The sequence below is a fragment of the Rhopalosiphum maidis genome, chromosome 2 (assembly GCF_003676215.2).
Source record: "Rhopalosiphum maidis isolate BTI-1 chromosome 2, ASM367621v3, whole genome shotgun sequence".
In the NCBI taxonomy this organism is placed as follows: domain Eukaryota; kingdom Metazoa; phylum Arthropoda; class Insecta; order Hemiptera; family Aphididae; genus Rhopalosiphum; species Rhopalosiphum maidis.
This window is the reverse complement of record NC_040878.1, coordinates 4,202,440-4,216,799: the sequence shown is the minus strand read 5'-3', so window position 1 is coordinate 4,216,799 and position 14,360 is coordinate 4,202,440. Positions and strand designations below refer to the sequence as shown.

At 23.6% G+C, this 14,360-nt stretch overlaps 1 protein-coding gene across 5 annotated transcripts in view; it reads left to right on the top strand.

Annotated features, from left to right (window-relative positions):
- LOC113554088 overlaps nucleotides 1-14,360 on the top strand; it is a 167,962-nt gene that overhangs the window by 23,633 nt on the left and 129,969 nt on the right. For all 5 annotated transcript variants that reach the window (XM_026957778.1, XM_026957776.1, XM_026957777.1 and 2 more), the window contains one exon: nucleotides 6,854-6,883. In XM_026957778.1, coding sequence (XP_026813579.1) covers nucleotides 6,854-6,883 — 30 coding nt within the window. The remainder of the gene's footprint in view (nucleotides 1-6,853; nucleotides 6,884-14,360) is intronic.

Below are 14,360 nucleotides of genomic sequence, written 5' to 3'. Positions count from 1 at the left end.
TGTGCAAGCTTTATTATGATTATTGTTATTTCGGTACATTATTTTCACAGAAAATACGTCAACATAAACCGTAATCGTAATTTTGTAATTTGCTTGATAGATAAAAATACAGAAAGGCACTTTAAAAAACTTTTATCGTAATTGTTACGGCTTTTTCATTTCATTATAAATTTATTGACATTTTGAACAATTCTACTTCGAGTCTTTAATCTCCAATTATCTGATCAGCAATAAACTTGATTAGAAATCGAAAAAAAAAATTGGAAAGCTTTGGTCTTGATAGTTAGTTTCTAGGTGTATAAAGTAAAATTGATATAAAGTTTTCCTAATGTATTTAAGAATACTCTTTTCTGTACTCACGAAGTACAATTTTCTATAATTTCTGTATTTATATTTTATTTTTAAATGATACTACTACTACCTAGCTTATTGAATTATTTAAAATTAACCTATTATAAGTTGTACATTTTTAAGTACTTTCATTAACAAGTTAATTTATTTATTCCTCCAGTTTTTGTTGAATCCTATACATTTAAAATATAGCAAATGGATACTAAATTAATAGTAGTCTCACTAACAAGATACAGAATTTATTATATTTTATATATTAAGTTGCAATTCATATTTTATTACGTAGTATTTTTACCCAAGGTTATTTTCCTATGTCATACCTATGTGTATAATAAAATACAATTTAAAATGCTTAGGTATGTAAACAATTTAAATAAACTAAATTTTTTTTAAAAGGTTTGTACTGAAAAATTATTCTTGTCAGAACAATATTTTATCAACGTGTTTTAAATAATACCGACATGTTTTCGTCGTAGAATTAACTCAAAAATGTATTGTCCCAAGGTTTTATTGCTACAAACATTTTCTTTGTCATATTTGTTCTTGTATTCGAAATAACTAAAAAATTGTTCAAATATTATTTCATTCGATTATTATTTATTATGTTATTATAAAAACGTATTGCGGTCTCGTAATTCCTATTGACTATAATATGACGTCATGTTTACAGTTCGTCGTAAAAGGAACAAAATTAAATTATTATATGAATTTTCTTTTGGACCTTTTGTGGGCTCCTTTTCACGCCTTTCATGTTTAGTTTCAGCAGCAATAGCATAATAAATATAAATTATAGATTGTAAATAAGTTATTCTTAAAAAAAAAAAAAAAACAATGAATATTCTTACATTTATATATATACTTTACTGCATACTCTACATACCGTATATAGTTAGTTAACAAAACAAACAATGGCTTTTGTTGTACAAAAATCGATTTGATGTATAATTATATTATGTATGCTGATAGGTGGCTTATAAAATAGGTATATTATTTTTATTACCAAAAACAAGAAAATGTACAATCTGTACCTACATATAACGGAACAATGCGTATATTTGATAATTAATATAATTAATAATATACAATAAAACATGGCATACATGAATCATGATGAGGAAGTCATCCATCAATAATACCTCTTGATAAATAATAGCTAGTTCTCTATACCTTTTACATTTTGAACTGAGCAGTGTATTTTGTTAATTTCAAGTTACAATAGTTAGTTATATTTCTAAGAGGAATTTGTTAATTACCAAGTGTTATGAGTTGTATGATAAGTGGATTTATGAGGACTGATTTGAGTTTATTTACAAACGAGACGAATACATTTGTAAAATTGCGAGTAATTGTTGTTTTAATAACTATATGACTGGCTATTAAAATGCTATTTATTGCGTGACTTCAAAATATTATTTTGATATATTTTTCAAAATATTTTATTTTAATATTCAGAGTTATTACCTTATGCAGTAGTTCTCATTTTTATTTTAATAGACCAGTACCATCTGCATATTACTATGAAAATTGTCACTTATCACTTGAAAATAAACCAGTATATTCATTGATACAATATAAACGTAAGTATAACCAGGCTAAATATCATCGTACGCATGTTCATAAAATCAATGTGTCAATACGTAACTTTTAATACTACTAATATTTTTAATCTTTTTCTCCTCAGTGACATACTATCTTTAAACTTTCTAAGTACTACTGGCTGATGGCAATTAAAGGTTTAATAAAAATGTTCCGTTATGATAATAATAAATATAAATTGCATTTGAGTTTTTGATTATTTTCAGTCAATGAAGATTGATTGTATTTAATACCACGTGGTTTATGATTAACTTATCATAAATTTGCGTAAGACCAAACATTTGGAAACGTTTACTTTTAATAATTTGACGATAGACAAGGTCTGCGAATTTCATTTTTAGTGTGACTATCTCATAGATCGAAGTTAGTTTTAAAAATATCTCATTACGATCTCCTGATTCCAAATCACTGAAGAAACGAAGTATAAGAGTTTTTTTTCCGCTATTGAAGTACGTTGACTATTTACACAGCTGTTCAACGTGTTATTTTAGTTTCCCTTTTATAAAATCATTATTAATATTATGGTACAGTGCATTAATGAAAAACCACATGAAATGGTATTTTTTATGGATTGATACGTTTGGTTGGTTTCTATAAAATATAGATCATCGATTTAGAAGACCAAAAGTAAAAAAAAAATAGTATTATAGGTACCGTTTACTAATTTAAAGAATTTGTAAAACATAGTTTTATTGTACTATTTATTTTTACTAATGTCATACTTTAGGATTTCGCTTTTTTTAAATAATAAAAATCTAATACATCAAAGTACATTATTTTAATAAAATATTAATGTATAAATTAAGAATATTAAATCAATCATTTTTATTTTTTTATAAATACGCATTTACATTATAAGTAAGGTGTATTTTGGTAGATGCTATCCTTAATATAAATGTATAAGGATTGCATATATAATCTATCGTTTTCCAAAATGTTGAGAATAAAATCCCATTTAGCATAAAATAAATATTATATTATTAAAAATATCTATCCCGAGTTGCCTTAGAAAATCTGGTGGCAATTATGATCGTTATTGAATATTGATTTAATAAAAACATTTCCAAGCCCCATTGGTTTAAAAAACAAGCAATGTCATATTCAGTATTTGTATATCATCGGCTATAATGGTGGGTTTTAAATAAAATCACAATATTTGTGTATGTATTAGTAAGGTTATCGTTTGGTAAAACTCACAAGCATATTATAGTATGATATCCAATTCGTTTATGTATTTCTCATAAAGTCATAACCAACAAAGATAATATTATATTTTTTTTCACTCGAAATCGAATTGTTTATACCAATGATAACAATTATTAGTGTTTTTTTGTATTTTTAAATTCATAAAAAAAAATCAATTACTTCTTTTTATACATAATTTCTACCGTAATACAATCCAAATTGAAAATAATTAAATCATTTACATCAATAAGTTAATGGATACCTATATATAATTATTATGAATAATGAGCATAATCTAAAAAATGTGTGTAATAAATACACATAATATTACCTAGGTACGTAGTTTTCTGTAATTGATGAGACTGAAATAATAAGTAATACCAAAGTCTATAAAAACGATTCTGTCAAACGGATATTTTAACATAATTATTATTATTTTATAAAATTGTTTGTCAATAATAAATTTCCATAATAATAGCTGTGATTATTACATAAATTTAATTATGATTCATTATTTATTTTTATATTTTTATATTATGATCAAAATAATAAACATAATTATTATACATTAAAATCCTTTATTAAGTTAATTTACATATATAATACCTACCGTTTACTTATGAAAATAATATGAAATTATGTTTTTAAAAAATCTTGGCATAATAAAAATATATCTACTACGTTTTTTTTCAAACCAATAATATAAACAAAATATATGCTTTTAAGTAGTACATTATAATATGTAAATGTTTAAGCAAAATATATTACTATTTATTGGCTATAGTCTTATAGGTATATAATATTTTAATTATGTGCTTTGTATAAAATGTTATTATAATGTAAGACTGTGTAATTTATTGACTGTATTAAAAAAAAAACAAACATATTACAATTTGTGTGTGCTCAACACAGCAGGACCTAAAAGTAACGATAAATGAGTATAATAAAAATTATTTCCTATATTTTACACACTATAAAACGACCAAAAACTAACCAAAATACCTACTATAGTTTAAAAAAAATGAGTACTCATAATTTTTTGTACAATGTATAATCTATTCAAAATTTTATCAATACCTTATATATCTTTAAATTCAAATAAGATATACATAATATATTTTTTATATTATAACTAAATCTAAAGGTAAAATCTCACAAAAAGATACCTTTTTATTCTACTATAATAATGATGAAATGTAAATGTGGTAAAATTATTCCAATGAAGTACTTCATTAAAACGAAACTGCTATATACATAGAGCTTAAAGTATCAAGCATCACATTACTATATTTAAAAAAAAATATAGTTGGTATAGATTATAGCCATAATGTTATACCTCTCTTGTATTATATAATAAATGCGGTGAATTAATATTCAGACGAAATTACTTAATACATTTTTTACTTATTAGTTATTTATATTTTTTTGCATTTATACAAACATGCATTTTCTATAGATCATATTATTATATATTTTGAACATACTCATTATTCATTTTTCATAATATTTTATTTATATCTTATACTTAAATTTGGTAATTAACCATATTATTTATTGCTCAAAATATATGTTTGTATTTTATGTGAACAATTTATCACTTTTTTAGCGTAGATTTATTAATTATTTAAATGGTCAATACTAATTTGATGTTATTATTGCACGTTACACATTAATCATATTTTAATATGATTATATAGAGCATATACTATAACTAAAAATAATATAATACATTTTTTTAAAAGCGATAGATTTATTAAAAATATTAATTACAAATATCATGTTATGATTAAGTATGAAATAAGGGTAGTAAGCATAATAATATGAACAAATAATATATTTTTAAGTATTTTGGCGATGTCAAATAACATATGAACTTGTACTTTATCTAAAATATAAAGTTAGTATAAGTATTGTATTTTATTTTATTTCTAAAAAAAACTTAAGGCCATATTACTATGGAATCGAGGTTTAACTATGTTGGTAATAATATTTATAAAATACAATTCAATATATAAACTATATGGATTGCTGAAAAAAAATAAAATTACGTTATAACACCACTATTTGGGTTATTCGATACTAAAAACGTATTTGATTTAGATTTTATTTGTTAATATTTAGCACAACTGACAATTTTTAATATTATTATTTTATTATTTTTTTTTTTTTGTAATAAATACATATTTATTGTCAAACATAAATAATTGATAAACCATTTTTAAATTAATTTTTTTAAGTATTTAATGGTGACAATACAAATATTCCTATTCATTTAAAATATAATCTTATACAAATTATATTATGTACATGTTCAAAACTGTTATGAATGCTAGGACCCCCTATGACCGAAATGATGCAGACCATAAATATTGTATTGATATTATTTCATTAAAGTATTTATCAAATAATTAAAATTAATTGATATAATATTATCATTAAATGTTTGAATCAGTAAATAGGATTGTGCTTTGTAAACATAATATATAGTAGAATTCACTTTATAAAAATTATGTAAGGCGTTAGGTGTACAATATAGTATATGCTATTAGTAAGTCTGGGTCAAAAAAAAATCTGAAGACAGCTATTGTATAACGTATTTGAATCGCGATAAATAATACAAAAAGTGTAATATACAAGTTAGATACCTTTCCATTTTCAACCAATATACGACCATTGAGATTGTAACTGGAGATCAGTGTTTCTATACCCAAAAATTTAAAGACTGTAAGAAACTGGTGTTCGCTTACATTTCATTCTTCTTTTTCACAATTTTCTTAAAAACGACTGGGGAATTCTAAAAATGACTTGTTTGTAAAGTACAATCAGTGTTCAACACCCCATATACAGCAGTGTGGTACTAAATAAAACTTATTGAGGTATTTTACTCCACTAAATAGCCGCTAGATACAGAAAAAAAATATGACATTATTGTAGAATCAATAGCTACCTCTGTGCACTCAAAATCTAAAAAAACATATACTAGTTTAAGACTCAATAAATATGTATGCACATTATAATATTCTAAAATATAAGATATATAATAAATGTATGTAATATGTATGTATATTGGTAGGTATATATATGTACATATACGATTCATAAAATGTGTATATGTTTATTATATTAAACTTTAACTGAAAACAGTTCACGCATTAGTTTATCTCGTCCTTGATTTAAATTATTAAAATGTTTAAAATAATGTGTATGAAAAATAAATGTAAAAATGAAATCATTTAATTTTTTTTTTTTCATCGAAGTTTTAATGTAATCATGAATTGAATGATTTATTTTTATTTTTTATTTTCTTGTTATATGCAAACACACAATATATTAAGTATAACCATCGTGTCGTGGTTTACCATATTTAAAGTTTTTAATCTGATATAAAATAAATTGCATTTTAAAAATAATTCATTTCAAGCGAAGGAACAACGTTGTGAAAATCGCTTTTTTTCTAGCAAATGCAATATTGATCTAATGTTAAATTTTATATATGTCATGGTTATCATCATTTTTATATTCGTTAAAAATTTACTTGATGAGACTGTTTCTGACTTGATGACTTCAATTTATTTTCAGCGTCATACTCATAATTTTTGGATTATATTTTTTAATATATTTATTTAATTTCATTCGTTTATATTTTGATATTATATGTATGCATTATTATAAAATTAAGCAAATAGTATTATCTAACATTTATGATAATTTTTTTTTTCAGATGACGACGCCTGTTTTTGTCTCGTCGAGGGTAAGTATTTTTAATACTAAAATATTAAATATAAATATGTTACACTGAATTAGATAACGATAAAAAAAATATCCAACAGTTTACCTTTACCTAACAAAGGCTTTTGATACAGAGGACTATGGCATTCTATCGTTAACAATTTTAAGGCGACTCTTCATTGCCTTTTTTATTTAATATTCAAATACATGATATTGGATCACTGCCCTTAAGATAGAAACTAGTATGTTTTACTGACGATACAGCACTAATAATAACTAGGGATTCCTGGAGCAACGTCCTTCAAGAAATCCAAAATTATATTAATAGCATTCATTGCTGCAGGTTATTGGAAAACAGTATATTCTTAAATATCGACAAAACGTTCATTCTGCCTTACTACATATGCAATACTGACTTACTTAGTATAAATCACACTTTATCGCACTCGAATGGTTGTTGTAATTTAAATAAATGTACTTGTCAAAAGGAAATAAACATTAGTACATTAGTAAAATAAAAGTGAAAAATGAAATGAGTAGACATTTTAAATCGATAGAACATATAATACATTTGCTTGAAACCAAAGTCTGTATTAGTCAACTTTCTCACACATTAATCATCAAAAACACATACCAAACCTTGTCAAGCTTAAATATATATATAAAGCCTTAGTTGAATGATTATTAACCTACGGAATAATTTCCTGAAGCATTGCGTGCAATTACAAACTTAATCAATTTCAAATTACATAATACAACATACCTATTAAAAATTATATTAAATAAAAACAGACGCTCTCGTAATGTAAACTTATACTCAGAATTCAATTTTAATTTGTATTAACAAAAAAAAAGAAATTTTTTTCAAAATGGTAGATATCTATACGAAAAACATAATTTTAATATACGATACAAATTGAATAACGTCGATGTTTCCAAAACTCACAAGACCATCACTCAAGCTGTATTTTCTTTTGTCAGGCCATTTATATTTAATAATCTTCCTTTAGAATTACGTCATCTAAACATTCTTAATTATAAAAACATTAAATTATATCTATAATTATGAAAATATGTCTACTTCAGCAATAAGATGCAAATTGCACGCATATATTGTCTAATAAATCTATGATATTTCTAGATTAACTTGCTATATTCTATAACCTAAATTATTTTAATTAATTTTTTAAATTGTAAAATATTTTAATCTGTATATTTATTTGTATTGATTTTGCCTTGTCAAAAACGATATGTATTTATTAATTAGTCTAACTATTTTCATTCAGTAATTCACTGCATTAAGTGAATAAATACTAAAATTATGTTAAATATAAGATTTCACGAGCCCCATAAGAACCAGTTCAGTGGAGTCCATTATCTTTATAAAAGATAAGATAAAAATAAAAACAATTTACAATTTATGTTTTTAGGCAATACAGCTACATTATTTATCATATTCATATTGTATATGTATTATACACCTACGATAAATATTTGATTTAAGTCCAAGATTATAACAATTCAATTATAACCAATCTCGATAGTTGATATTACTATCGACTAAATTATTGCAATCAGTAATTAGTACAGAGAGAAAAGCTATAGATACCAAACAACGAAATACATTACCAGGACAAGTATTTTTTTCTTGCAATAAATATAATATTACATCAAATATTTTAAATATCTTACACTACACTTAAATATACAAAAAATGACAATTTATATATTTAGTCAAATCATAAAAAGTGTAATGAAAAATAATTATTTTTCGATTAGATAAAACGAAACAAAAATTTTATATTCAACGACGGTTTAAGAAGAAGTGATAATTTTACTACATTGAACTTCTATACACGTGTTTAGTGTATATAATTGTGTATATCATAATGACGAGTTATTTATATTCAAACATGTTAAACTTAATATGAAACCTTTGTACACATAGGTACTATGTATTCTGTGGACTGATATTGTTGGGTATTATCATACAAACACACTCGCTCGCAGAAGTCAACTAGAAACAACGAAGTCATAATATAAAATAATATTGAATCGATTTTTGAACATAATGTCAGTTATATTACAGGCTCTATTGTTCTATAATAATAATAATAATAATAATAAAAATAGCATTCGGTCCATTATCGAGTGCATGAAATAGGTCTTTGTGCGCTTTGAATGCCAACAAATAATGAAAACTCGCGTGTGAATGGACAGTAGTTTGCATTGTAATTTAAGTGCCACTTGAAATGCGGTGGTGTAATTTTTTCGTGAATTAATTATAACACTACAACGCATGTCCTTTGTATTATTTATCAATGATTTTTAGTTTGGCCTAGAGTAATGTGTAAAGTTAAATTATTTTATAAGACTCAACGATATCTGGACGAAAAATATTTACGGTTACAAAATCAAATTTATCATTGTTGGTTACTGATGAATTAATATTCTTTATAGCATTGACGATGAATAAAATGTAATTATGATAGAATTTAAAATAATAAATTGAAATTTATGCGAGTTATGTCAGATTAAACAACACGAAAAACGATATTTAAAGTATTTTATATTTTTTCTATTATAATAATTTAATAATATTACCTATATAGTGTAATAAAATATATTAATGGTTTATAGTTTCCTTTTTTCGAGCTTTTTTTCGTAATTTAAATAATATAGTTATTCACACATAGGTACATTAACTTATTTTATTTTATAGTTATAACTGACCGTCATAATAGTTATTTTTATTTTCGTTGACTACAAAGTAAATGTATAATAACTATATTATATTAATTATGATGGTCGACATTCTTTTAATGTTATGCAATTGTTTTAAAACAGATGTGAATGCACTAGTTTTTCTTTATTTATTTATAGCTGTGACCATTTATCATACATAATTATTTTAAATGTTAAGTATGTACAATTATTAATCTGTTAACATAATAAAGTAATATTAAATGAGTAACGTCTAAGATATTTTGAGAATACCGTGTTTGCACAAACAACGATTTTAATTAATTTTCACGAATGATAAAATGTATTTAAATTAAATAGGAGGTTTCATACAATAATAAAAAATATGTAAATATAATTACTTAAAACTATGATTTATATTGCAACATCCTTAAGAATTATATTATTATAATATCAGCCACTATAATGAATATATTTAATGATAAACACTTCAAATTTAATTTTAACGTCCATCTGTAAAACAATTATCCTGTACAAAAAAGTGACTTTGATAATGAAATCAATATTATTGATAGGTATATCAAATTTATTTTATTTTAGAAAAATGAGCGACTAAAAAACTTAAATCTTATCTTATCAGTTGTAATATGCTTTTTAGTCTTTGACAAAAAGTATTCTTACACAAGATATAATATGAATCAAATTTTGTCAGTCGTTTAGCAGAAAAGCTAGTTTTTTTTAGTATACATAGTTAAGTTGTATACCAAAACGAACTGTAGCGTAACTTTATTAAAAAAACTAATTATTGTGAACATTGTTTTAATATTGTTTCAAATCAAACGAATTCCGAGAGCCACAGATGAAAAGAAAAAAGTGAAAGTAATAAAATAGATTGTGCACACTTCACCAAACTTTTTCAAAAAAAAAAAACCGTAAGATAAAATTAGGCATTGATAAAAGTTATAATTAAAAAAAAATAATATTAGCCATTAGGAGAAAACTACTTTATATACTCTAATAAAGAATTTGTTTTATTTTAGAGCAAAAAATACAACATATTTAAATTTTAAATGTTAACTTTTAACAAAATATTATATTTTAATTTTTGTTTCAACAAATGTCAATTAGGTTTTATTGAAACCCCGATAAATCTGGAATAATTTATATGAAATGTTCGTATAAAATTGTTTCTGTACATTGATTAACTGATAGAAGTCAAATTAAACATTCTAGGTCTAACTTGTTCCAACTTCCATTACATTATCAAACTGAGTCCGAGACTTTAAATTCACCTAAGACTTAGGATTGTGTATATGTACTCATCTGTACAGGTTGTAAGTTGATTAGTTACGGAATTTGTTGTTGAGTTAATGACAAATTATTTAGGCATGCGAATAACTAAATTAATCAATTGAATTTGATTTAAATTTGAAATTAATTTGATCTAAGACCATGAAAAAGTACGAAAGTGATACCCAGAATTAGATATTAAGCCAAATATTTTTATTATTAACTAATATTTGAAAGCAATGGTAAAGGTAACATAAAACAGGAACTTTATTTATATTTAAGTAATTATAATATGTATGGGATGTTTTAAAATAATTTTCAGTGGAGTTTTATAATTTTGCAAATCGAAAAACGGTCAAAGTTTTGCATTTATAGGGTATAAGTCGCTTATAACTCAATTAGTTATAATCTTAAATTTGTATGCAGTCTTTCACGGACTAATAGAATAATAATTTGTAAACAATTTTCTTTTTTTTTTTTCATTAATTTAACTTAAAATACCCTACATTTTAAATATAATATACTTTACTACTATCTTATTAATAATAATAAGAAGAAAACGTGGTTTTTCTGTTGTTTTCCTAGGATTTATTTACCAACTTTAAATTTTGATATTTCTAAACGGAGAATATTATATTATTGATCTGAGTGTATATATGTAAGTCGTTTTTTGGTTTATCATGACATAAGTAAAAAATCCATAAACGGGCCATGGTAAATATCATTACTATTTAGTCACAATGAATTTACCAATTTAGTGAAAAAATGATAGTATTTAATCATGGTTCTTATAATATAGTACGACCAATGGAACGATATTTAAATATCAATCTTAACAATTGGTGAGTTTTTTAAACGTAAAACATGTGAAAAATTAAATTAATGAGACTGCGATAAATTTGTATACCAGTAATCTATAAAGTGTTTTAAAACCATTATTTCATATTTATTTATGACTCGTTAACGTAATATTAAAGATTTTGGATACATTTTCAAAAATTACAAGAATAGTATAAATGTCTTAATTGCATTAATTAAAAAACAATTGTTTAAAAAAAAAATGATAAAATATAATAAAAAAAAAAAAACCTGAACAAATATACAAATATAAATAAATGAATATAAATCATAGTAATATTGTTATAATGTGATGATTTGTTGGTATTAAATATTAGATTAATGAGATGTATTACCAATAGATAGAATTTGTTTGAATCTGATTAAATGCCGGATTAAAGCTTAATAATTCCATTAAATAGTTAGGTATTTGAAGTTTTCTGTTGATGGAATACTCTACATTCGATAAAAATATGATGACAGTGAAAGAGACTTCACAGCGTGTGCAGATAAGAGGTATAAATCTTTATCAATTTGTTTTATTTTTAAATCCTTATGAGTTATAGTTTTAACAGTAAATTCAGAATCTTAAAAATTTGTCAAAAAAATTAACTTTAATTAAATTTAAACTAATAGATTAGAAATATTTATGAGTTTTTTTTTTTTTTTTTGATTAATGCCTAGTAAAAAGCTTAAAAGTATTAAGTATATAGTATATATAATTTACATATACATTAATACATACTATACATTGTGACTTCTTATTACAATAATAATAAAATAGATTTTTTGTAAAAAAAAAAAAAACCTTTTACCTAGATACCATAGCTGAAACGTAACATTCAATATTAAGTTCAATTTTGTGCTTTGTGGATAAAAAGATGAGGTAAAAATGTATAGAGATATTTACAATAAAACTCAAGTAGAATTTTCTTTTATTATGAATATAAATATCAAGTGCTCGAAATAATCTGCTCAGGCATTCCACAATACTTCAGAGGAACATATTTGGGTACAAATGTATAATTTAAATAAACACCTAAATCAAAAATATCTATTGATTATTATTGTTTGGTATAACATTTAGTCACTATAATACTTTATAAATGATTATTATATTACTATTCTTATGTTTCTAAAATATACCACGATAGGGTACGCTGATGAGACCGGAAAACCAATATTCTATTGAAACTCTATCGGATATAATAATGTATAGTATATTTTTTATAATCGTATTTGACATATATGATTGAATATAAAACACCAGACAGGCGCAAAAATCACTGTGTTCTCGCTGTTGAAATAATTTTGCTAACGTTTAAATACTTAAAATGAACATTGGTTAAAGGTTCGAACATTCAGCTAGATTTTAACCGATTCACAATCCCCGAGGCGATTTCCGACAACCACAAAATTCAGAAAAATCGTTTAGATATATTTGCGGTGCACTTTTACCGATATTTTTATGCCTACGTTGGCATCTATCAAACTATTGTTAAGTTAAAGTAGATGCATTGAGTTACTATATTATATTAATATTTGGATAACACGGCGTGTTGGATAGGCAAACTAGCTACATTAGTACAACAGTAAGTTCCAGTGTATTTTCGATATCTGATAGGGATGATAATATTATTTTATAATTGAAAATGTATAAATTACTATTTTACAGTTGGATATTAGATTCTCTTTCATTGAAATCCATTGATCTACCTAAATGACCTAAGTATAAAATATAGAATAGCTACCTCCGTTGGGATGTATAGAACTCTAAAATTGAGGTTCGCTGGAACAAAATTAAATCCTATGATATTAAAATATAAACTATTCAGTAAATTTTGGGTATTTAATGAATAATTAGTGTTATGTTTTATTCAAGACGCAACCTCAAACCTATTAAAAGACATCTCGAATCTACGCTTATCTTTTTTTTTATGTAACTGTAAAAACGTATGCTGAAAGTTTAATTTTTAGTTACTGGCACTTGAGTGCTGCTAAATTAGCTATATTTTGTTAATGTGGGTTAGAAACTTTCTTTGGCTGTACAATTTTATTTTATTTTTAATTAATAGTGAAAAAATACTTGTATAACTTGGAACGTTTATTGTAATGCCAGATATCAAGTTACCACCTTAAGTACTATATGATCGTTTTATTATTAAACTAGTTTACAATAAACAATAGTAAAATTAGTATAAATTAAATTGCATATAAAATAAGATCATATAACTAAAGATATAAATTTATAAGTTTAAAATCTTTTTTGAAATTTTATTATAATATATTATAATATAAAAATAATAAATATTACAATATCTATACATAATTTATAAAATAAATATCCAATGTTATAGTAAGTTATTAAAATTATTATCATTGATATTGCAAATACAAGAATATTTTATATTTAAGTATTTAAAAAAAATCTAAAACATACTACTTAAATCAACATGACAAAACAATAAAAAAATTGTGATTAGATTTATTAGACATAAATGTATTGGTAATATCAAAAAGAAAAAATACCACAAAAATAAATGCTCACAGTTAAATGTCAATTGCAGATGAATATATTAAAAAAATTACAATAAATAATGCAAACAAAAAATTGATTTTTGGTTAAAACAATACATGCACACTTGAAGTGAATTACATTAATAACATGA